At 37.7% G+C, this 24,358-nt stretch overlaps 1 protein-coding gene across 3 annotated transcripts in view; it reads right to left on the reverse strand.

Annotated features, from left to right (window-relative positions):
* TRPM6 (transient receptor potential cation channel subfamily M member 6) overlaps positions 1-24,358 on the reverse strand; it is a 162,327-nt gene that overhangs the window by 66,330 nt on the left and 71,639 nt on the right. For all 3 annotated transcript variants that reach the window (XM_025359443.1, XM_025359445.1, XM_025359444.1), the window contains exons 12-19: positions 20,058-20,192; positions 18,585-18,638; positions 15,795-15,935; positions 13,341-13,433; positions 11,447-11,724; positions 9,437-9,665; positions 5,919-6,071; positions 1,391-1,537 (exon numbers count right to left, since the gene is read on the reverse strand). In XM_025359443.1, the coding sequence (XP_025215228.1) occupies positions 1,391-1,537; positions 5,919-6,071; positions 9,437-9,665; positions 11,447-11,724; positions 13,341-13,433; positions 15,795-15,935; positions 18,585-18,638; positions 20,058-20,192 (1,230 nt within the window). The remainder of the gene's footprint in view (positions 1-1,390; positions 1,538-5,918; positions 6,072-9,436; positions 9,666-11,446; positions 11,725-13,340; positions 13,434-15,794; positions 15,936-18,584; positions 18,639-20,057; positions 20,193-24,358) is intronic.

Genomic DNA, 24,358 nt, shown 5'->3' on the forward strand with positions numbered 1-24,358 from the left:
AGCACTCACACCTAGGTAAAATTAAGCACTAAACACTCTGGACATTGGCAGTATTGCTTTTGACTCTTTTTGTTTCGTTCCAATTATTAAAAACACCATGGTGAGCAGATCTGGCTGGTTTTGTGCTATTGCTTAGCTTTGTTCCTGTTTCTTAAAGCTCCTGAGCTAGAAATTTCCAAGGGAAGAAACGCCTGAATACGCTTTTCCCAATGGTATGACAATGGTTAAAACTCTCCCAGCACTCCTGTCAGAGTCTTTCGTATATGTTGTTGCATGTTACAAAAATAGCAAAACCTCATTGTTTGAAAGCAGATGTGATTTTTGGAAACAGATAAAAATCATACACAGCTATGTACTTATTCAATAAGTATAGGAAATAAGTGTGTGGTTGGCCAGGTAAATATTTGGAAATACAACACATTTAGATAAATATCCTTTTATAGTCACACTTCAAATGTTTTAGATGTACAAACTCTTGGCCATGAGCTATTTAAGTATAGATAAGCATAAGAAAAATAAATGCTATGGGAGCACATGTTCTCAGGATCTCCTGAGGGCTGTGTCGTGGAAAAAAATATTTAAAAAAAAAGAAAAGAAAACTCTATGAAATAAATGTGAAAAGCACTCAACACATCTAAAGCATAGTTCATGCTTTCTCTGTCGCTCTACTATCCATAATAGATTTGGTATTTGTTCACACAGTTCAGCTTCTAAAATATTTCATTTTCTCTATATATTTATAAGCATATACTACTGAAGGCAAAAAAAAAAACACTTGCATCATTTTCTATCTATATAACACATTCCTACAAAGAAAATGCTGATTAAATTGCTGATTTTCTAAGAATCCACCCACCTATTGCTTAATTCTACAAACACTGCTGTTAATTTGGTTGTTCTACAGATCTTTGAACGCTCAGTCTCCCTTCAAATGGTAAGGTTTTACCATTTTGTGAATGTGCAACAACATATTTGAGGGACTCTGATAGGAGCACCAAGAGAGTTTTAACCACAGTCACATTGTTAAGAAAAGAATATTCCAGTGTTTCTTTCCATGGAAATTCCTAGCTTAGGAGTTTTTAGAGACAGAAGCAACATTAACCAGTAGGGCAAAGCCAGCTAGATCTTCCCACAATAACAGTGCTAACTCTTAGCACTCAAAGAGAGAAGAAAATGCTTGTTCTCAAACTCCAAAAAGTAGGCGAGCTCCACCCTAACCTCTCCCTGCCTTCCTCCAGTCTTCTTTGCTACCTACTTTGTCATGCCCTCGCTTTTTTTTAACTAGGTTTCTACATTTTTATTGCAAAGTGGCAAATCAGGCATATTATCAATATCATCACTAGCTATCAACCATCATTCATCCGACATATATTGTTGTAATGAGACCAACCGTATAAAACCAAAACTTGACAATTGGAGCACTGTAGAACTCATAGACTTTCCTGGTCCATGGAAGGTGCTGGGGCCCACTTTCCAAACCAAAATGCTGATTTTCATCCAGTTTCTCATCATGGCCCCTTTCCAAATCATACTCTTTCTATAAAATAAACAAATAATCATTTTCTTGTCAGCAGCTTAACTAAAATAGTGACAAGCATGAACATCCAAAAAATATCATAAATAATATATTAGAAATTAATTGGCTGGGCATGGTGGCTCACACCTGTAATCCCAGCACTTCGGGAGGCCGAAGTGGGCAGATCACCTGAGGTCAGGAGTTCGAGACCAGCCTGGCCAACATGGAGAAACCCTGCCTCTACTAAAAATATAAAAATGAATCTAGTGTGGTGGCACATAACTGTAATCCCAGCTACTTGGGAGGTTGAGGCAGGAGAATCGCTTGAACCTGGGAGGCAGAGGTTGCAGTGAGCCGAGATCATGCCACTGCACTCCAGCCTGGGCGACAGAGCAAGACTCTGTCTCAAAATAATAATAATAATAATAATAAAAATAATAATAATAATAATTGGGCACCCATATGCCAAATTATAATCTTACGTTTGAAGGGAGAGAAAACTATGTATTGTATAAATTATTGGCCAGGTAAAACATATGAATTATTTCTGAAGTACAACCTGACTCTGTAGTAATCAAACCCAAAGTAAGAGTAGTTCCAAGGATTTAAAAACTGGTCCCCGTTCTCAATCTCTTTTTTGTTTGTTTGGTTTTTTTTGGTGAGATGGAGTCTTGCTCTTGTCACCCAGGCTAGAGTGCAATGGCATGCTCTCGGCTCACTGCAACCTCCGCCTCCCAGGTTCAAGAGATTCTCGTACCTCAGCCTCCCAAGTAACTGGGCTTACAGTCACCCGCCACCACACCCGGCTAATTTTTGTATGTTTTTAAATTTTGGAACCTAAAGATACTCATAAAATCCCTGTGAAATCAGTAATGAACAATACAATGATTCCCTTAACACATAAGAACAAATTGAGCATACATTGATGATGCATGGCCATTCCCTGTCATAGGAAATTCAGGCACTGCATTAGTTTTAGGATTCTGACCTTCGATAGCTTCCCCACTGATTTATAGCAGAGGGTCTGTTTGCCTGCAGTTCACGTGCTCTCTGAGCTTCTAGAGTTCCTTGAACACCCTGCAACCATGTGCAAGTATTTGTGTTGTACATGCATTTTTCTGGGGAAAGAATCAGATTTTTCATCAACTACCCAAAGGGTATGTGTCAGTCCAAGGGAATTAACTCATGTAGAGAATTAGCAATGAGTATATGTAAGGCAGAGCAGGAGTTGCCTGAATGTGACTACACAAACACCCACGTAGAACGAGCTTTCAAAAGAGGAAGGAAAAGAGAAGAGAAGAGAAGAGAAGAGAAGTGAAGAGAAGAGAAGAGAAGAGAAGAGAAGAGAAGAGAAGAGAAGAGGAAAGAAGCACTTACAGGCTGGCTACCTTTGAGAAGCAGCAATATAAGGGTAGCAAAAGGGAAGCAAAAGCAATATCACTCTACTGTATAGATTTCTAGGTGGTTTTAGTTTTTTAATAGGAAATGTGTACTTTTTAATTTTTTAAAGTAATATTAAAAGAAAGGAATGTTCTCTGCTGCCTCTCAAACTAGTCCATTCTTGCAACCTAGCCACAAAAGTTATCTCTTTAATGTCAGACCTGCAAGATTAGCAAAAATTTTTAAGCCAAGGAATGAATCAAATTTTGCTTAAGCTGTCCATATAATTGCAGAAAAATGTGATGTTTAAGGCCTCGGGCATCTAGATGGGTTATCATCAGTGCCTGATTAATTATTCAATCATTTATTTCACTTTGGGCAGTGGGGTTGGGATTGTGACTTAGAAATGTAGGAATTGGCCCAGTTACTAGCAGGTCTGAACCAGCCTAGAATTAAAATGGCGTAAAACCAATTAGAAAAGTCATCACTTATGAGCTTTTAATGACATCAATACCACATCAGAAAGACCCCAGAAAGCAATTTAAGTAATGACTTTATTATTAAATAACTTCTCTTATTATTTTTCCAGGAGTGTTTTATTAGCTTTTAATTGCTCTTGATACTTTGGAGTGGATTATAAAGTGCTGATGGGGCCTGTCTCTGAGTTGAATTCAAAGACACCAATTGCTATGATGAAGACAACCTGAGAATATAAATTCAGATTTTTTTTTAACTGAGAAGAAGGTAAAGACAAAAACATTTGGCTTGAATAACTTTTATATACATATATATATATATATATCTCCCCTTACCCTCACACCCCCTGACCACCCCACACTCTTTTTTTCTAATTGTAATCTGATACCAGCAGGTACACAGATTAAAGTTGTAACTACAACAATAAGTCTACTATAAACCGTATCTGTTTGGCATTGTATTGCAGTCATCTTTCCCACTTAATGATGCTCTGATAGAATAGATTTTGTTATACAGCTTTCTTAGTATTTCACTGTGATTTATTAACCTAAGACCGAGCTCATCTTTCCCCTTCTGAACCCACTCCTTCTCCAATTATCCTTGTGTCCCTTCAAGACGGCCTTGTTTAAAAGACCCTCTTCATCTCCATGTCCATTGCTACTGACCCTGGTTAAAGGACTTATTGTTTCTCAACTGGATGGCTACCCTGGCCTATGTTCCCCCTGCTTCCAGCCAGTCTTCTTGCTAAACCATCCTATGCCCTGGAGGCAGAATAATTTCTCTAATAGTCAGATCATCTCACTACTCTGGCATACACATTCACTGGCTCTCCGTAACCTACAGAATAAAAATCATACTCCTTTACAGGATATACAAGAGTCTACATGATCTAGCCTCAGTCTACTTTCCAGTCATTCCTACAAGTACTCCCAGCTTGTCACATAACCCTCATAACCTAGATTCCAGCCGAACCATACCACTTGTGATGCTTTACATATGCCTTGCCACTTCCCAACTCCATGACCCTGCTTATAGTCTCCTTCCCACTGACATGCTCTTTTCCCTCTCCACATCCTCAAGTCAAGCTCAAACACCACCTCAATCATAAAACTGTCACCAAGCCCTAACCCTCACCTACTGACTCCTAATGGGAAGAGTCGTCTTCTGCTGTTGATTAACCCATTCTGCCATCTTACTATAATTTAGCCCTAAGAAAACTCATGTCATCAAAGGTCATGTTTTCAAGAGGTTATCAGCTAAAAAGATCTAAATTTCACATGGCAAAGTTATTCTGCCTGTAGAAATTTCAATAAGGAGTTTTATGAAACCTCAGTGAGCAAATGCAGTATTTGATGCTATACAGCTTCGGCTCCAGAATAATGGTTTTGCTTCTCCAATTACCAGAAGCGCCTTCTTTATATTCATTATTACCCACTATTACCACAAGAAGACAACACAGTGACACTCTAAAGAGCATCTATGTATCACCTGCCTTCAGTTTCCTGCCACAATACACAATGCAAATTACATTCCTCAGCTAATAAATTGCATGACTTAATTAGTGTTATGAAATCTTATCTATCCCATCAAAAGTGCTGCCTCCACCCCTTACACCATGCCTAGAAAAATTCTAAAAACATAGCAGCTTATTAATACTTATTGCTTAAGTTAAATTCAAAGGCAAAAGGAAGATTGTTGTTATGATTATAAGCCATTTATAATGAACAAACCTGAAACACTTTTTTTTTTTTTAAGACGGAGTCTCGCTCTGCCGCCCAGGCTGGAGTGCAGTGGTGTGATCTCGGCTCACTGCAAGCTCCACCTCCCGGGTTCACGCCATTCTCCTGCCTCAGTCTCCCGAGTAGCTGGGACTACAGGCGCCCACTAAGCCCAGCTAATTTTTTGTATTTTTAGTAGAGACGGGGTTTCACCATGTTAGCCAGGATGGTCTCGATCTCCTGACCTCGTGATCCGCCCACCTCGGCCTCCCAAACTGCTGGGATTACAGGCTTGAGCCACCACGCCCGGCTGAAACACTTTTTCAATACCTGTTTTCATTGAACAATGGTGAAATACTGTGGATATTCTGTCTGATTATAAGCCCCACAGTGGAAGAGGCTGCATCTGCCTTAATTAATTCAGTGTCCACAGAACATCTAGCACATGTAAAGTGGCCACTAACGAGTCCTTGAATTAATAAATTGGTATATGGCTATGTCCAAACCACGTCTTTGATTTTGGCTTTGAAGTAGAAAAAGGATATTTTGCTTAATTGTATATGGGGGTTAATTAGGTCTATTGTACATAGTAAACCTGACCATAGCATAATATGATTAAGATTATACAAGAGAACTAAATGCTTGATTGATTAGTCAGAGACATTTTAAAATAACGTATAACCCCAGGACCATCTGTCATCACTGGCCTGAAATAGAGGCAATGTAACTTTTGTTTAAAAGATGGCTATATAAGTAAACTTTAACGATATGTATGTTTGCATGCAGTCAATACAATAAAATTCAGTTCATTATGATTTTGCACTAACCACAGAAGCACTTTCTTTGGAACTGCTGGCATTCTGGTCACTGTAATACCACATAAATTGGAAGTCCTGGGACTGGGGAACATGTGACATCTCAGCTTTGCTTTTAAATTCCAATGTCAAAATGGTGGGTGGTAAAATAATGCTTATAATAATCTGTAAAAAAAAAAAAAAAGCAAAACAAAGTAGTAGGGACTACAAAAGCACATACTAGACAAATAACGAAATTAAGAATTTCAGTGTATAGAAAATGCCAGACCCATCCCAGTTCAATTTTCATCCCGTTTCTATAAATAATTTTTTGACTCAGCAACTTCAGTTCTAGTGTCTCCCTCAGAAATACTCATGAGTACAAGCATTTGTGGATAAGAATGTTCATTGCAGGACTATTTGTAAAAGCAAAACACTAGTGCCAACCTAAATGTCTATCTAGAGAGGGACAGCTGGTCTGCAATAACCTTTCCTCCTGTGCAACCATTAAAAAGACAAAGGCAATGTTGAATATAATGAAAAGGTAGCCATGCTACATTGTTAAGTGAAAAAATCAAATTACAGTTATCTCTTGGTATCCAAGGGGGATTGGTGCCAGGACACCCCTGACCCCCAACCCCAAGGATACCAAAATCCAAGGCTGCTCAAGTCCCTGGTATAAAACAGTGTTGTTGTATTTCCATATAACCTGTGCACATACTACCCTATACTTTAAACCATCTCTAGATTACTTATAATACCTAATACAGTGTAAATGCTATATAAATAGTTGTTATACTGTATTGACTTTTCATTTGTATAACTTTTAATGTATTGTTATTTATTTGGGGGTGTTTTTCCAAATATTTTTTATCTGAAGTTGATTAAATCTGCAGATGTGGAACCCATGGATATGAAGAGCCAACTGTATAGAAGAACATAGAGTGATCCCATTTTTGTTAAAAAATAAAAGTAAAAACCTTAGCTATTTATATGCATATGTATATGCATTTAAAAGTTTAAAAATATGTATACTACACTGTAATTATTTACCTCTAGGAGTAGCAGGACAGGGCAGTGACAAGTATTATTTTTCAATGAGCCCACTGCTTAATGATATTTTAAAGCCATTAAGTACATATTACCACATAAAACACATTAAAATTTGTTGATATCATAAAATCAAGAATCTAAAAGTATACCATCACCTTCTGTTAGATCCATCTCCCATCCCTCACGTGTATTTTCCCTACTAGTAAAACCCAAGGAAGGTATAGATCCAGACATCCACAAGTTTTTTTCATTATATTGCTATTATTCACAAATTACTAACAGTCTTTTCAAAAAAATTTTTTAAGTTCAACTTGTATGGCCTTCCAAGGTAAAGAGTTTAAAAGATTTAATAAATTCTCTGATATCAACTTGATGAATACTACCTCTTTCAAGCTAAAAGTAGGCCTTAGTATTCTGGTATTCAGTGACCAAAAAGAAGATTTAACCTGTTTGACATTCATTATTAACTATGGTAAACTGAAGTCATATCCTTGTTGGCCTTCTTTTATTTTTTTTTTTCCATGATGAAATTATCTTTCGTCATCCTGTTTTAAAGCTTGATCTCCTGTGAAGATTCTCTGGACTTTCTCCAGTTCTAATAGGATTTTGTGTGTTTGTTTTTTGTCCAGCTATAGAACCCAAAATACATGCAATCTTCTAGGTCTGGAAAAATTGCAGTTACCATGCCCAGTGGTAATATTGTACTAATTAATCTCTAGTCAACTTCCTGAAGAGGCCCCACATTCTGTTGCCCTTGTGCATTGCAGAACAACTGGCTTATGAGATAGTATTCAACAACATCAGTATCCAATCTCTAAGGGATAAGATGGAGCATTACAATGAGTTTTCCCATCCACATCTCTCTACATGGTTTTCCTACAGTCTTTTTCTACTTGGAATTAGCCTAGCCAGGACATCTTACAATTATTTGCAAATCTGCTTCTAAAATTCACCAACCAAGCACTGAGAGTAGGATCCAGACACTGCAGAAGAACGTTTACTACAGCTTAGAGACTTTAAGTAGATAGCTCAGCCTTTTTTATTAACTCACTCTATGTTTTGGGGCAAAACATTTAGTCTTACTTCACTTAAGTCTTCTTTTTGGTATGAAGTATATGAAGAACAAGAATTCATTAAGTTCTCAAAAATAAGGATTTCTAGTAAACTAGAGTACATACAGGACACAAACATGAGGAAAATTATTTCTCAAACTACCAGCTATCTATATCTTATCTCACTCCCTGAACGTTGAACTTATGTAGCTAGAGGTGAACTCATTCACATCTCTAATTCCTCATTTCCAAGGGTGCAATCAAAGCAGATCGTTGAAGAACTTCTGAAAACAATTATTGTTTCTGATATTTTCTTTAAAAGGATTTATGTTGAGATCCTTTTTGGTTGACATTTCTCTTCTTTCTATAATTTCATCGGTGGAAAAATAGTCATTATGTTTGGGACACATCATATTTTTAAGAACTCTAGGAAAAATAAAATTAAAATATAAAATACAGACTTATGTCATTCTTAATACTCACTGTTTGTCTCATTTTATTTAGTTTCATAAGTATGTGTACTCTTTAAGCTTGGCCATAACCTAAAGCCTTTAGACTTAGGTTTGATGTCAAAGGTAAATGTCCTTAGCAGTCAACTAAATTATTCTTGATAATTTAAGATAACAGATGAGGCTGAGAATTTTGAGATGGTTAGTCATGTGAACAAATGTATTGGAAGGCAGCCTTATGAAACAGTCACTTATTCTCTCAAAAAAAAAAAAAAAAAAAGAAAGAAACCCCCCCACACACACACACACACATTGGGTGAGCAGAACAACAGAAGTTATTAATTTTATTTAGTTTATTATCTATTAGTATTCTTACACTGAAAAAAATTCACTAGAAAGTCTCATTTACTTTTGTTATAATTATTAGAGGCAATAGCAACTAGTCATAATGAAATCTTACATATGTTTGTCTACGCTTTTAACTTCTTCTAACCACCCTCATCTTTATGGTGGACAGGGCAGGTACAATTATATCCATTATTCAAAAGGAAACTGTGGCCATGGGAGGTAAAAGTCATCTTCACAGATTCCTCTGGGAAGACCCCAGATCTTCTGTGAGAATCAAAGATATTAACTGGGATGTGAGGCTGATCTGGTTGTGCCATCTGTCACCCCATTGATCGCCAGGGTTGATTCGGCTGATCTGGCCAGCTAGGCAGGTGTCCCCTTCCTGCCTCACCACTCCATGTTCATCCCTCCCAAAGCTGCGCGCTCGGGCGGTCGCTCAGTCGCAGAAGACGACCATCCTCGACAGAGGACCAATCTTCCGTCAAGGGTATAGGAGTAGCTGTGCTCCCCTGCTAGAACCTCTAAACGAGCTCTCAAAGATACTAACTGGTTTTCCTGAAGACACACTTCTGGAAGAAAATGTAACTCGAGTACAGAATTTTATACAAAACTAACATTAAACTCCATAAAGCAAGTAAAGTAAATTTACCTTTAACCAAGAGTTCTTCCTCATTTTCAGGCGCCCCATCCACATGTCCGTCAGTAGCATTTGGGTACAAGTATGTGAAACAAAGGGTCGTAATCCTCCCGACACGGCCAGTTTCAGGCAGGTCGAATTGCTCCAGTTCCTGAGTTCATACGTCAACAGCGTCATGGCCATGCGCTCATTCTGCTTGAATGCCTTCTCCAACAAGTCCAGAGCCAGCTGGCCAAACTGTCTGCCATGAAGGTGGCAAATGAAGAAAACAAAGGCAGGTGAGAGAGCTGCATTATTAGAAACATTTTAGAACATTTAGAAACATTGTAAAAGATTGGATGTGAGGCTCAGAAAATATCAATTCATAAGGCTTCCTTCAAAAAAAAAAAAAAAAAAAAGCCAACACCACCAAACAGCAGATTAATAATCTTAGTTTCCAGAAACTATTTGAAAGGAATTACTGCTCACTAATGGGATTTTTCTCCCTTTCCTGAAGGAACAGAACTAGGAGGTTTACATTGTAGCATACAGAATTTAATTTACACCTGAGCTATTCATGAGGAGTAGCCACTCCACATTATTGGACATAGCTTGGTTTGGGACTTATACATAGGCTTATACATAGCTTGGTTGGGACTCCCTGATAAGACCTAATAAAGTTTTGCTTTTGTTTGTTTTGTTTTGTTTTGTTGCTTTTTTGGACAAAAAAGACCATTCAGAACCCAACTAGCAAGGAAGGAGTGCTATGGAATCACTTTTTTAAAAAAAGATTTTATAAAATACCTACATGACTTAAGAAAGCTATAGACCTAGACCTAGAGACACCCTCATGTGATTTTCGAGGAGAATGTTTCCTCTGAAAGGTAGACATTGTCATTCTCTGGAATTTGGGTTTTTTTGTTTGTTTGTTTGTTTGTTTTTGTTTTTGTTTTTTTTGGTAGAGACAGGGTCTTGCTATGTTGCCCAGTCTGGTCTTGAACTTCTGGCCTCAATCAGTCCTCCCATCTTGGTGTCCCAAAGTGCTGAGATTACAGGTGTGAGCCACTACACCCAGCCTGGGAATTTTTTCTTTTTTTTCGATGGAGTCTTGCTCTGTCGCCAGGCTGGAGTGCAGTGGCACAATCTCAGCTCACTGCAACCTCTGCCTCCAGCCTGGGAATTTTTTAAATCAAAATTATAAATTAGTTTCCATTGATTCTAGCTTTCATTCTTTCTTCACTACTATAACACTTTAGTAACTTAAAAACCAAAAGCATTTTTAACTTCAATTTTCCACCATTACTCTCTGGTTCTTTAATAAAATGCATTTATTTGTTTTCCCTCCTGAGAGATACTTAATGAAAACAATGTCTTTTTTTTTTTTTTTTTTTTTTTTTTTTGAGAAGGAGTCTCATTCTGTTGCCCAGGCTGGAGGTCAGTGGCGCGATTGTGGCTCACTGCAACCTCCACCTCCCTGGTTCAAGCAATTCCCCTGCCTCAGCCTCCCGAGTAGCTGGGATTACAGGCGCACGCCACCAGGCCCAGCTAATTTTTTTGTATTTTTAGTAGAGACGGGGTTTCACCATGTTGGCCAGACTGGTCTCAAACTCCTGACCTTGTGATCCACCCGCCTCGACCTCCCAAAGTGCTGGGATTACAGGCATGAGCCACCGTGCCCGGCCGATGAAAACAATGTCTTACTTTAATTTAGCATCAAAGAGTTCGGAGTTAGGGGGAGTTTTCAAAATCATTAATTGAACATTTCATAGGTAGGAAACTAAAGCCCCGAAATCTGGTCAACTGACTTGTCTAATTAGTCAACAGCTGGACTAGAACTCAAGTCCCCTGACTTGAAGGCCACCTCTCCTTCCTTTACTTCACAAAGCTCCTTAGAATTCTTGAAGACCCTTTTAATAGGAGAGTCCATAAAATGCATGGCAGTAAGTCCATTTGTCCTACAAGTTTAAAGATGAGAGAGATAAAAGTGTCTAACCATTCTAAGAAGTGTTGATGTTTAGTATGAAGTGAAGAGAGAACACTTACTTTGAGTAATTCTTCAACTCTTCTGAGGCATCATCCACCATGTGACTTTCCTTAGCTTCATGGGCCATTGCCCGGTAGAGGATATATGCAATCACTGCTTTAACCGTGGCCTCCTCTCCATGCTGCCAGAAGAACATGGCCATCTTCTGCCTTTTCATCAGCACAGCCCAAACCAGCAGGTCACTGTAAGGGTAAATAAAGCCAGTAGACTCAGGGTCATCTGATACATTTTGTTCTTTTGACTTCTTCCTTGATTTATGAAGGACTACAGACTTTTCCTGTTGGAAAATAAAATAGGAATGACTTTTCAAATACTCAGATGCATGATGTTTTACCTAATTCAACACAGCAGGTGTCCTACAGATTTTTTTAAAATCACTACTGAAAAAGAGATGGAAACAATAATAAGATTCTACAAGCCAGCAAGCAAAATTTAGATCATAAAAGGTAATCTATTTCTTGTTGCATTTAACAGATCCAGAGTCCCTGAACTGATATATCTTAAGGTCATTTAGCATAACTTAAAGCAGTACCTCTTTAGGATATACCCAGAGTGCTTAATATGAGTTTGAAAGATGGGTGGGTAGGGGGAGATATAACAATACCTGAGAAATGGTTGCATCTTCCTCAAAATAATAACCACAGTGCAGTATGATGAGTGCTGAATTAGAGACTACATGGTAACTTTTAATTTCTCAAGGAAATGGGTCAAAATAACATATTGGATACGTGAGAATGATGTATTTTTAAAAAGCTCTAACCTCATTTAGCAAATAGATTCATTATCTTTCCTTTGGGAAAACATCCCTAGTGTAGCCAACATGTATTCAAATAGATTGATTTGAAGTTTCTTTTCCTTTAATTCTGATTATCTTTATCAGCAACGGTAACAGGTGATCATGAAATACCATTCTCCACCTGATAAACCCCCACTTACCATGCCACTCTACCTCCTCACGTACTCCTATATCATTTTGTGTGTCTCTATCTCTGGGCTCATCATACTGCACTATGGTTATGACTTTGAGGAAGATGAGACCATTTCTCAGACTTCGTTATATCCTCCCCTCCCCACCTACCTTCCAAGTTCAACCAAGCACTCAGTATAATGCCTGGCAAATACTAAAGATTCAATAATTATTCTTTTTAATTTAAGAGGTCATAGCAAAAAATTATAATCCATTTCCTCTATTTCTATAAATAAAAGGAATTCATGTTCACTGATGATGACCAATGGTAATTTTATGAAATACCTCTTTCATACCAGGGGCTATGGAAAGCAAACCTCTTTCAGCTAACATAATAATCATTTGCATGGAAATTCTTGAGCAAAAGCATTTACTCTCAGAGTAAAGTGGGATTGGAGGAATATGAGACTAGGAGGAATAACAATGTTGTATACACACACACACTCATCATCATCATCATTATCATACTGTAATATTAGATTTATGTTAATTTCAAGAAAGCCTCAAAAAGGAAAAAATTTAAAAAGGAAGATGCAAAAGGTCAGTGCAACAGAGAAGTGAAGGAAAAGAAGGAAACAGACTTCACATCCAACTGGCCTGGGGAACAGGACATCAGAGTATGGTGTTGGGTTAACGATCACATTTTTTAAGTACCATCCCATAGATCACCTGACTGAGTCACTGTCTAGACACAGCAGGGATGGCAACAAGGAAGAGAGGCTAAAGTGCAAGTCCAGAGCATCACTACGCCTTTGCTCACTGTTGGTACTGGACAGCTGTGTTATGCTTTTGATTCGCACTATCTGTTTATGGCACTTATAAATGGTCTCTCTATTTACACTTCCCTTTCTTTGACATAAATGAAGAAACAGTCTCAAATTGTAAAAAACATTTTTCTTTCAAGTCTAAAAACAAGTAAATGGTACCTTGACTTTGTATGGCTGTGCAGTTCTAATGAACTGGGAGTGCGGCGTGCTTTCTGCAGACTCACTTCTATTTCCTGAGGAGCGTCTCCGGTGCTGGGAAAGGTTTGGAACAAAGCTGGTCACTCTCTGGCACATGTTATTATTTCATTTTTAAAATAAGACAAAATGAGGGGAGAAGATGATAGTGGTCACAATATTTTATTTCTAGACAATAATAAAAACCAAATATAATGTTGTGTCCTACCAAATATCCATGCCTCTGTCTCTCATCCATGATTAGCACCCAACAAGAGCCTCTAATGATCTCATTGTGCATTTTGTTATTTCCTAACATCTTAGAGAACACACTCCTTTGCTCTTTTGTTCCCTATTATATATCTGCATTCCTTCACTATGTGGAAATTCCATTAGAATGAATGGATGTTCTCTCCCTGGAACAAGTTCAGAATAAGCAATAAAGATTTACAGTTCTGATAAGAAAAAATTCCCATTCATAAGCAGCTCCAAGGTTAAGGTTAACACAGAAAGTTATGGAATTTCTCAGGTATTATATAATATCTCCACCGGAACTCCAGTGGCCACGCCCAGCAACAACACAACTCATTGCCATTAGCATGAAATTTTTATCAACGAGAAACAAAAACAAAAGAAACATTCTTAAAGGGACTAACATAAAATATGATAAAAACCGTAGGCTTTGTTTTTTAAAATGTATGTATTTATTTATTTATTTAGAGACTGGGTCTCACTGTGTTGCCCAGGCTGGTCTCGAATTCCTGGGCTCAAGGAATCCTCCTGCCTTGGCCTCCCAAAGTCTTGGGATTACAGGCGTGAGCCACCATGCCCAACCCAAACTATAGGCTTTGAACTGCTTTATTTAAGTTTCTGATTTGTTGAAAAAACCGAGCATAGAAATGATGAGGTGAAGACTTTTTAAAGGCAACACTCAAATTATTATTACTATTGTAATATAGAATTAATAGTGTCATTATAGTAATTATCATAATGACCATTATTACTAACGATGACTCTGCACCCTCTGTGTACCAGGAGCATGGATTTTTCATATATTATTTTATGTAATCCTTCTGACAAATTTATAAAAGGAGCATTACTATTCCCATTTATAGATGAGGAAACATGCACAGAGAAGTTAAGCTTATTGTTCAAGATTACACAGCGACTAAAGAGCAAAACTAGGAGGCAATCCTAGCCAGATGTCTCTGACTCCAAAATCATGTGCTTGTAACTACTACAGTCTAGTTTAATATGACACACAATCAACTCTGCACTCCACTGAAGACAATCCAAGAAACGGGTGACTTCATACTGGCAGGCCATTGGAAGAAAGGGCACTAAGGGAACTTCTCTAGCAAGCTCCACACTGAGCTGCACCAGCGCCACAGTCAGTCCTCCTACTTGCCACTGGGGATCTCACAGCAATGTCTATTATATTTAAATGAAGTAGCTGACCTCTTTACGTGTATCCTTATGCCTTTGAAATCTTAATAATTTTTCTGTGTCAGCTTTGGGTTTCCTGTTTTGCTTTTTCATTTCTGAAAGCTAAGCTGGGCTTTCACGTCACTTGACTCTTTATAAAGGATCCCAAGTAGCTTGATATTCTATGCTGTTTATGGGATCTTACCCCAAACTGCCTTTCCAGTCTCCTCCCTTAAAACCATATGACACTGATTCTCCAGCAACAAAGGTCTCCTTGTCACAGCAGAAACAAACCTGAATACCCAAAGGCTGTGCCCTTTACTGTTCCTTCTCTTCTCTCAACAAAAATACCCAAAACTACATTTTCTAATCCTCCCCTCATCTTCTAATAAGAACGAGTTTCCTCAGGTTGCTAATCCATAATGGCAATTTCAAGAAATAGGCAATGTTTCCTCCGCTAACTACTAACCAACAACTCTAATTTTACATTCCTAGACTCTTCAAACTATCATGGAAAATAAAATATGCATCACTTGTGTTTTTAAGGACAGTCTACACACATCCGTCAATATAATCACCACATGCTTATACTAAGTTTGTTATCTTCAGACTATGGACTGTGATGAGTTTACATATCTAATCTGATTAAGCTTTTGATATCAGTATTTTCAGAAGAAAAAGAAAGAAAAGGAAAAAAAAGGAACTGGTCATCTCTCCCTCTAACCTGCCTCATCACATCACTTCTAAGTCACTCTAGCATGTATTATATACTGTTTTATATTATGGCTACTTATTCATAAATCTGTTGAAGAGTTTCTAAACTTCTGATCCTTATGCATCCCAGGCCAACACTGCAACACTTAGTACAGTATACTTCACATACAGCAGATAACAAATGTCCATAAATAAAATGACCATTTTAGGAGCTATTTTTGTCTGAACTTCCCAGGCCATTTTTCTAAAGCAATTCCTAATCATTCTCAATTTTACTTAGGCACTTTTCAATTACTCTACCTTATGATTTCTGTAGAGGTTGTTGTAGAGGGCTCTGAAATGTTTTCTAGTGTAGCTGCTGCGATATGCTCTACCAATGAGGTATTCTACTACCAATCCAATGTCAATCAAGGTTATTCGGTAGCCTGAGAGAAGAGTATGCTGCAACAAAAACATGCGACGACTTTTAACTTTTAGTTATCTTCTTCCATTTCTCTTGCCATGCCATTAGAACATAATCAAATTCATTGCAAAGAGGCAGACATACCTTTTAAATATCTTTACAAACTGATTAATTTAAGTGACCAGCTATTGATGCAATCTGCCAGTTCAGAAGGAAAAATATCTTAGCCTTATGCTTTCTCATTTCATAGACATTAAATGTGTGCTTCCATCTATGCATGCTCTCTCTCTAACTCTTGCTCTCACTCTACTTATCATGCACACAAACATATATACACACACGTTTGAGTAAAATACATTTAAATGTTTTTTTATTCCATATGGAGTTCCTAACTGGAAGTAAGAGAAAAACATTAAACAAGTAGGAAAAAAACAAACAAATATGTATATAGAGAGTTTTTTTAACTAGAAATAATATAGCTACTCCAACAGAAGTAAAAATCATAAAGTCTACACTGAATGTGTGTGATCCAAAATCAACACTGGGTTAGCTTTTCAGCTTCTCTCTTTGTTGAAATGGATATAACACTTTGCACTGCACTGACTACATCATATGTAAAACAAGAACATGGGAGGAAGTAGAACAAACGAAAACAAGGAATATAGAATGACAGAGTAAAATTCGATATTAAAACGTAAGGCTTAGGCAGCCAGGTTCTTCCTTGAATTGAACTTAATTCAGTATAGACAGCATAGTGCTTTCTATATTTCAGGACATATTTGAGGGTCTTTGTGTCTACAATCCACTTTCCCTATGGTCCAAAATCCCACAAGATATATTACAAGGGTATTGAAGTTGTCAGCGTGCATGTCTGTCTTCCTTTACAGACTGTGTGGAAGGGTCTGTCTTTGTCTACCCAGAGTTTAGCATATGCACTTGGCCGAGCTGAGTAACTATCTGAAACTCTATACAGGCATACCTCAGAGACATTGTGGGTGCAGTTTGAGACCACCACAATAAAGAGAATATTGCAATAAAGCAAAACAAACAAACAAAACCATGAGACTGTGCCAAGACAAGTGTTATGGTCGGTTGGCAGGAGGGCTGAGTGGTAGATTTCCAAGTATGTGGGTCTTAGTCTAAATGAAAATTATTTTGACTCCTTAAATCGCACTTTACTACCTCTTCATAACTCTTCACTTTTGAACTGCCCATTTATAGTAAATTTTTAAAGGCACACAGAGTGTTGAACAAGGTCTCTGAAATGAAGATTGTGACTAATGTTCACAAAGCTTGGATCAAGAAATAAGGTTATATATGTACGAATGTAAATAATTTAATTTTTCTTTTTTACATTCATAATTTAATTTTTTCAAGGAATGCCAAAAGTAATGCTCTTATTGCTGCTAGTTAGAACATATTTAACCTAGTTCATCACTTTTTTACAGTTTATTGTGGCAGAGTTTAAGAAAAAATTAAAGAAAATCATTTTCATATTGCACAAATCAATACAAACTAAATTTACATGAGTATGGACACTTTTGCTTACTGCTAATTTGCCAAGGAATAGGCGGGACACGGTGGCTCACGCCTGTAATCCCAGCACTTTGGGAGGCCAAGGCAGGTGAATCACCTGAGGTCAGGAGTTTCAGACCAGCCTGGCCAACATGGTGAAACTCCATCTCTACTAAAAATACAAAAAAGTAGCCGGGCATGGTGGCAGGCACCTATAATCCCAGCTACTCGGGAGGCTGAGGCAGGAGAATAGCTTGAACCTGAGAGGTGGAGGTTGCAGTGAGCTGAGATTGCACCATTAAACTCCAGCCTGGGCAACAAGAGCAAAACTCCATCTCAAAAAAAAAAAAAAAAGAAAAAATTACCAAGGAAATGTTTTCCTTTCACTCTGACTCTCCCGCCACATCAACATAACCTGAAAGCTCACATTCCTTCTAACAAAATATCAGACTTTGGAAAAATAAGAGAATTTTTAAAATGTGCCTTGGATTTTAACCATAGTGACAAATAAAAAGTACTCCCAATGTTCAGGGGATGTGGATAAAAGTCATTGGTAATGGAAAGACAAGAAACTGAGGTATAAAAGTTTGTTAAAGTTGGCAGGTTTTGGTAACTAATGGGGAATCAAATACTTTAAGTTTGACCTAAATCACAGTTCATTGAGAACACCATGAGCAAAACATGACCAAGAGTATAGAACAGGGAGGGGAGCCACCTGACTGCCTAGAGCAATGCACACTCACAGAAGCAGCTAGAGAGTGCCGGAACTATCACTGACATCAAAAACAATGGAAATCACTTAATAGTCCTCCCATAAGGATAACGCAACCACAGAGTTCTTTACTTCCAGCTGTTATCATCATCATAGGCACCACCACTGTATCGTGGTAAGCTGAAGTCTGGTGAGAAGCATTGCATGTCTCTGATTCATGGCTTTTTATTAGCAAATATCACCTAACTGGTGGATCAAGTTTTTTAAAACATAAAGTAAACTAAGGAAAAAAGTCTAAGAGTGTGGTTTGTTGATGAAATTGTTCAAATCAAGGTAAAGAAGATAGGTAATTAACAAAACAATCCAAATCTGCATTGTACAAAGCAAAATTCAGTGACTCCTCCAACACAAAGCTAAGGCGATATATAAAGACATGTTCACGCCTTCTTAATTAGGTTACCTGTTTCACATCTTGGACGAGATGGTGCAAGAGTGTGTTAGTAGGTCCTTGTTTCTGAAATAAAGAACAAAAGGAGGAATTATTCTCTTTAATTACCATGTGCTGGGGGGTAAAACCTTTATTTCAGAATGCATAAGTAACTCAGAATACTGAAAGTTTTGTTCAACATTTTTAGTAACGAAGCTTAAGCCAATTAATTCTAAAGGTGTTTTCCAAGAGAAGATGTAATTATATGAAATATTTTTCAAAGCAAGATGCAAATATGTAGATAGTAAAGACTTCATCTGATAAGAGACAGAAATGAATCTTAGGTAATTGATTACCATCCTTTAACATACAATTACAAATCCTATCATACAAGCACATTCTATCAACAAATATTTATTGAAAACTTACTACGTTCAATCAGGGATTCAGACAAATATAAGCACTATTTTCCTGGAGTGTTTATAATAGAAAAGAGTGGCTACTTACACTAAAAAATAACCAACAATATATGTGTGGGTTCAAAAAGAGTTAAAAATAATTGGTACTCTAGGAACAAATCATTGTGAACTAACTGTAGTAATCAAGAAGACAAGACTTGAATAAATCATTGAAGAAAGAATAAGATTTAAAGGACAACGAAGGCTATTTCGAGAAGTGTGCATGGCTTGAGCAATTGGTGTTTTCACAGTGTGTGAGCCAGGCTAGTTTCAACAAAGGGTTTACATGGGAAAGGTACAGGAACAGTATTTTAATAGTGGCCTTAGGTTGAGATACTTCCAATAACTCAATAAAAGGCAATTTGTTCTTATTCACATTTTAGTTTTTATGTTTTTACTAGGATAAAACAGAATTGGTAAGAATGTTTCTCATTTGGTTGAAGAGTCTATCTATAAACTATCTTTGTACAAGAACATTCAAAAAGGTAAACAAGTCTTAAGCTGATCAATAAATAATCACCGGGCAAGGTGTCAGACCCCTGGCAACAGAAAGTCACTGGTTCACAGGTAGTAGGAAGAATTTACTGACAACAGTATAGGTTTTGAATAAGGAAAGTTTTATTAGAAAGAAAGAATGCTAGAGAAGAGTGCAGAAGGGAGCTTCAGCAAGAGAGAACTGAGCTCACAGCAGTGAATTTTCCTCAGGAGTATTTATGGACCTTAAAGTGGGAGCTTAAGGGTAATTTGAACCATGTTAGCCACGTAGGTAACGATAAATGATTGCATTTGTAGACATTTTGGTGCCTTCATGTCAGGAAGGGTTGCACGACGAGTTTTAACATGCACGCAATTTGAAGATGTATAGAAATTCTAGTTACTTATAAATGTTGGGGAAAGAAGCCTGGAACTAGATCCAGTTTCAGATAATAGGGAAGTCCAATTACTTCTCACTTCCTCGGATAAGGAGTTTTGCCTTAATGGTTTGCTGGATGATCATTGCTCTTCTCGAATCTGGAGGGAAATGATTGATGAAATGTTCCATACTCACTGTATTATAGAGCTCTTCCAGTCGAGGGATGGTAAGAAAGCAATGGAGGTTCACTCCATATTCTATTAAGAGTTTCACAAAATCCACTCGATCCATCACTAAAGCATCTAACATTGCTTGTTCCAGGGCATCAGGCTTCAGAAAGTACAAATAAGAAATGTAAAGACAATTAAGAAAGTAGAAATAACTAAAGAATTACATGTTTTTGAACTCAAAATTTGAACACAAACACAACAATTTTAAAATAAAGTCCTGCCATCAGTGGGTACAGAAAAAAAAAAAAAGGAAAAAAAATTTAATTACAGTATTACTAGGTCAGGCTCAGGGGCGCACACCTGTAATCCTAGCACTCTTGGAGGCTGAGGCAGGTGGATTGCTTGAGTTTAGGTGTTCCAAACCAGCCTCGGCAACACAGCAAAACCATGTCTCTACCAAAAATACAAAAATTATCCAGGCATAGTGGCATGCACCTGTGGTCCCAACTAATTGGGAGGCTGATGTGGGAGGAACAATTGAGCCCAAGGGGTCAAGGCTGCAGTGAGCCACGAATGCACCACTACACTTCAACCTGGGCAACAGGGCAGGACCCTGTCTTGAATGGATGAATGAATGGATGAATGAATGAATGAATGAATGGATGAATGAATGAATGAATGAATGGTCTTAGTAAGAAATGTGCAGGACTTAAGTGAAGACATCTTGAATAAATCAAAAAACGTCCCATGTACTTGGATGGGAAAACTGATTACTGTAAAGATTTCAAAGGTTCCCAAATGAACGTACGGGCTTAATGCAATTCTGATAGACATTCAAGGTTTCTTCTTCTTTTGTTTGTGTTACTTGTCATGTGTTCATTTAAACTCTACCTGGCTTCTGGGTACAAATGGTAAGTTGAACACGCTCATCTAATTTTTCTCCCACTCAAAACTTCATTAAAACTACAGTAAAGGGATTTTTGTTATGAAATAAATCTACAAGCACAAGGAGGACAAGAGTGGAGACAAGAATGCAACATTTTGGAAGCGGGAAAGCAATGGTCAAGTCGTAATTGACTGAGCAGTCACCAGAAAGCCAAATAGTAGAAGTGGAAAATGTCAAGAGACAAACAGATACTTACTACAGAATTCCAACAGCAACAAAATACATGCATACATGCTGAATCCCTAATGTTGGGGTCTCTCCAGTCATCTTTCCCCTTTGATTCCCGTAACACTAGCAACAAGGCTTACACCTTCCAGTCAGGGAATTAGAGGATTCTTTTCTGGTAATGTCACCAATACAAGAGAAAAGACATGAATATGTTGGTATCTGGGGGCCCCTGAACTAAGGGCAGTCAGAACACCCTATAAGCAAGCTCCAACTGCAGGCTCGGAATTTCCAAAGAGCTTTTTATCCACTACACTTAACAAAAAGACCAAAACAAACAGATCAAAAAACATCAGCTAGCAGGAAGCAGACAATGTAAGAAGAAGAAAACTTCAAAAGAGCTCTCATTAATATCCTCAAAAAGGTAAAAGAAGATATTGTATTCTGGGCTGGGCACAGGGGCTCACGCCTGTAATCCCAGCACTTTGAGAGGCTGAGGAGGGCAGATCACCTGAGGTCAGGAGTTTGAAACCAGCCTGGCCAACATGGTGAAACCCCATCTCTACTAAAAATACAAAAATTAGCCGGGTGTGGTGGCAGGAACCTGTAATCCCAGCTACTTGGGAAGCTGAGGTAGGAGAATTGCTTGAATCTGGGAGGTGGACGTTGCAATAAGTCAAGATTGCACCACTGCACTCCAGCCTGGGCCACAGAACAAGACTCCATCTGGAAAAGAAAATATTGGATTCTGGATGCTAATGAAAAACACTGGGGAGGGTGCAAACAGGAAGCAAATTTGCTCTCACAAATTAATAGACTGCCAGGCACAGAAAGACAAATTTACATGTGCTCACTCATTTATGGGAGCTGAAAATTAAAACAATTGAATCCATGGAGATGGAGAGCAGAAGGATGGTTATCAGAAGCTAGGAAGAATACTGAGGGGGATAAGGGGGACAATTAATGGGTACCAAAAAATAGTTAGAAAGAATGAATACGATCTAGTATTTGATAGCACAACAGAATGACTATAGTCAATAATAATTTAATTGTACATTTTAAAATAATTAAGGATTATAATTGGATTGTTTGTAACACAAAGGATAAATGCTCGAGGGGATGGATACCTCATTTATCTTGATGTGATTATTATACATTGTATGCCTGTATCAAAATATCCCAGATACCCCATAAATATATACACCCACTATGAACCCACAAAAACTAAAAACTAAAAAAAGAAATTAATAGATTCATAGTATGCTACCAGAAAAAGAGAAGCTTCATAGAAGGCTTAAAAATTAAAGTTGAGGCTCAGACCTGTAATCCCGGAACTTTGGGAGGCTGAGGCAGGTGGACTGCTTGAGCCCAGGAGTTCAAGACCAGCCTAGCCAACATGGCAAACCCCCATCTCTACTAAAAATACAAAAATTAGCCTGGCGTAGTGGCACACACCTGTGGTCCCAGCTACTCAGGAGGCTGAGGTGGGAGGATTGCTTGTGTGTGGGAGGTGGAGGTTGCAGTGAGCCGAGATCATGCCACTGCACTCCAGTCTAGGTAACAGAGTGAGATCCTATCTCAGAAATAAATAAATAAATAAATAAATAAATAAATAAATAAATAAATAATTAAAATTAAAATAAAAAAATAAAGTCAAGCAAAGTTACCAAAGGAAAATAGGAAACATAGGAGGAAAAAGATAAGACTATTAGAGGAGCAGTCCATAAGGTCCAATATTCAAATAATAGGAATTACAAAAGAGAACAATGGGGGGGTGTTACGGGACAGAATGGAATGGAATGCAATGAAAATATATGATTGGCAGGTGGAAATCATGTGCCCAACAAAATGGATACACAGACTCACAACAACACACATCATAACACTGGAAAAGAAAGACTTTTTTTTTTTTTTTTTAACTTCCAGAGAGGAAAAAAAAATGGTGACAAAGAATCTGGAAAAAAAAAAAAAAGTGTTTACTTCTCAATAGAAATTCTGGGTGCTGCAAGCTAGGCATTCAAATTTCTGTAGTAAAAAATAGTTTAAGTCATGAATTAAAATACAGCCAAACATGTAAGTCCTCAAAATATGTATCTCTCATACTCCCTTTCTCAGGAACTTACTGAACCATGTATACCATCAAAATAAATGAGTAAACAAAGAGGAAGACAAGGGACATAGAAGACATGCCATCTAACATGGGAAAGAGGCAAGGGAATCCTCAAGATGACGAGGGTGCATCCCGGGATGACAGCTGCGTAGTGGGAGGAGAGGCAACCGGTCCACATTGCAGCCGTGAGGCCCACAAGACAGAAGTGTTGAAAAATTTCTAAAACTGATGAACCAAAATACAGCAATATGACATTATTTAGAAATATGGATATTTATAAGCGTTAGAAAAATCAAAAACGTCCTAAGTACTAGCTCTTGTGATTAGCAGGGCAGAGAACTACCATCTTTTAAAATTGCCTTTTAATATCATTTGATATTTTAAACAATGTGCATGTATTAATTAGCTTGGCCCAGAAATAATATACCTGTATTATAGCCACAACTATCATTTTTTAAAATGAAATATTAATAGTGATTATCATTAGCATTATGGGCAGTCTTTCTTCTTTTTTATGTTTTCACTAATTTCTAATGTGAGCACTTACTACATTTTAAAGCAGGATATAAACTTTGAGTTTTAAATAACAAGATAGAAATCTACCCAAAAATCAATTAAAAATCATACGCCAGGCACAGTGGCTCATGCCTGTAATCCTGGCACTTTGGGAGACCAAGGTAGCAAGATCATTTGAGGCCAGGAGCTCAAGACCAGCCTGGGCAATATAGCAAATCATTGTCTCAATAAAATAAAATATATTTTACAAAGAAATTAATTGGGTATGGTGGCATGCGCCTGTGGTCCTGGTTACAGTGAGCTATGATCATACCATTGCATGACATTCTGGGCAACAGAGTGAGCCCTTGTGTCTAAAAGTAAAATAACATAAATAAAATAAAATTAAAACCTTCCATTCTGTCTTTCCCTCAACTTCCCTTTTCAGCTTCAGTTAGATTGCAGAGCCAGGAAAAAAAAAAAAGAAGAAAGTTTTCAGGAAGGCAAAGTCGATGGGAGAAGTGTCTTAGCTATCCCAGCTACAGAGATGCTACCCCACACTTCTACCAAACCAATCAATATCTCCTCTCATTTTCTCTTTTGCCTCTTC

The sequence above is a fragment of the Theropithecus gelada genome, chromosome 15 (assembly GCF_003255815.1).
Source record: "Theropithecus gelada isolate Dixy chromosome 15, Tgel_1.0, whole genome shotgun sequence".
NCBI classification, from domain to species: Eukaryota; Metazoa; Chordata; class Mammalia; order Primates; family Cercopithecidae; genus Theropithecus; species Theropithecus gelada.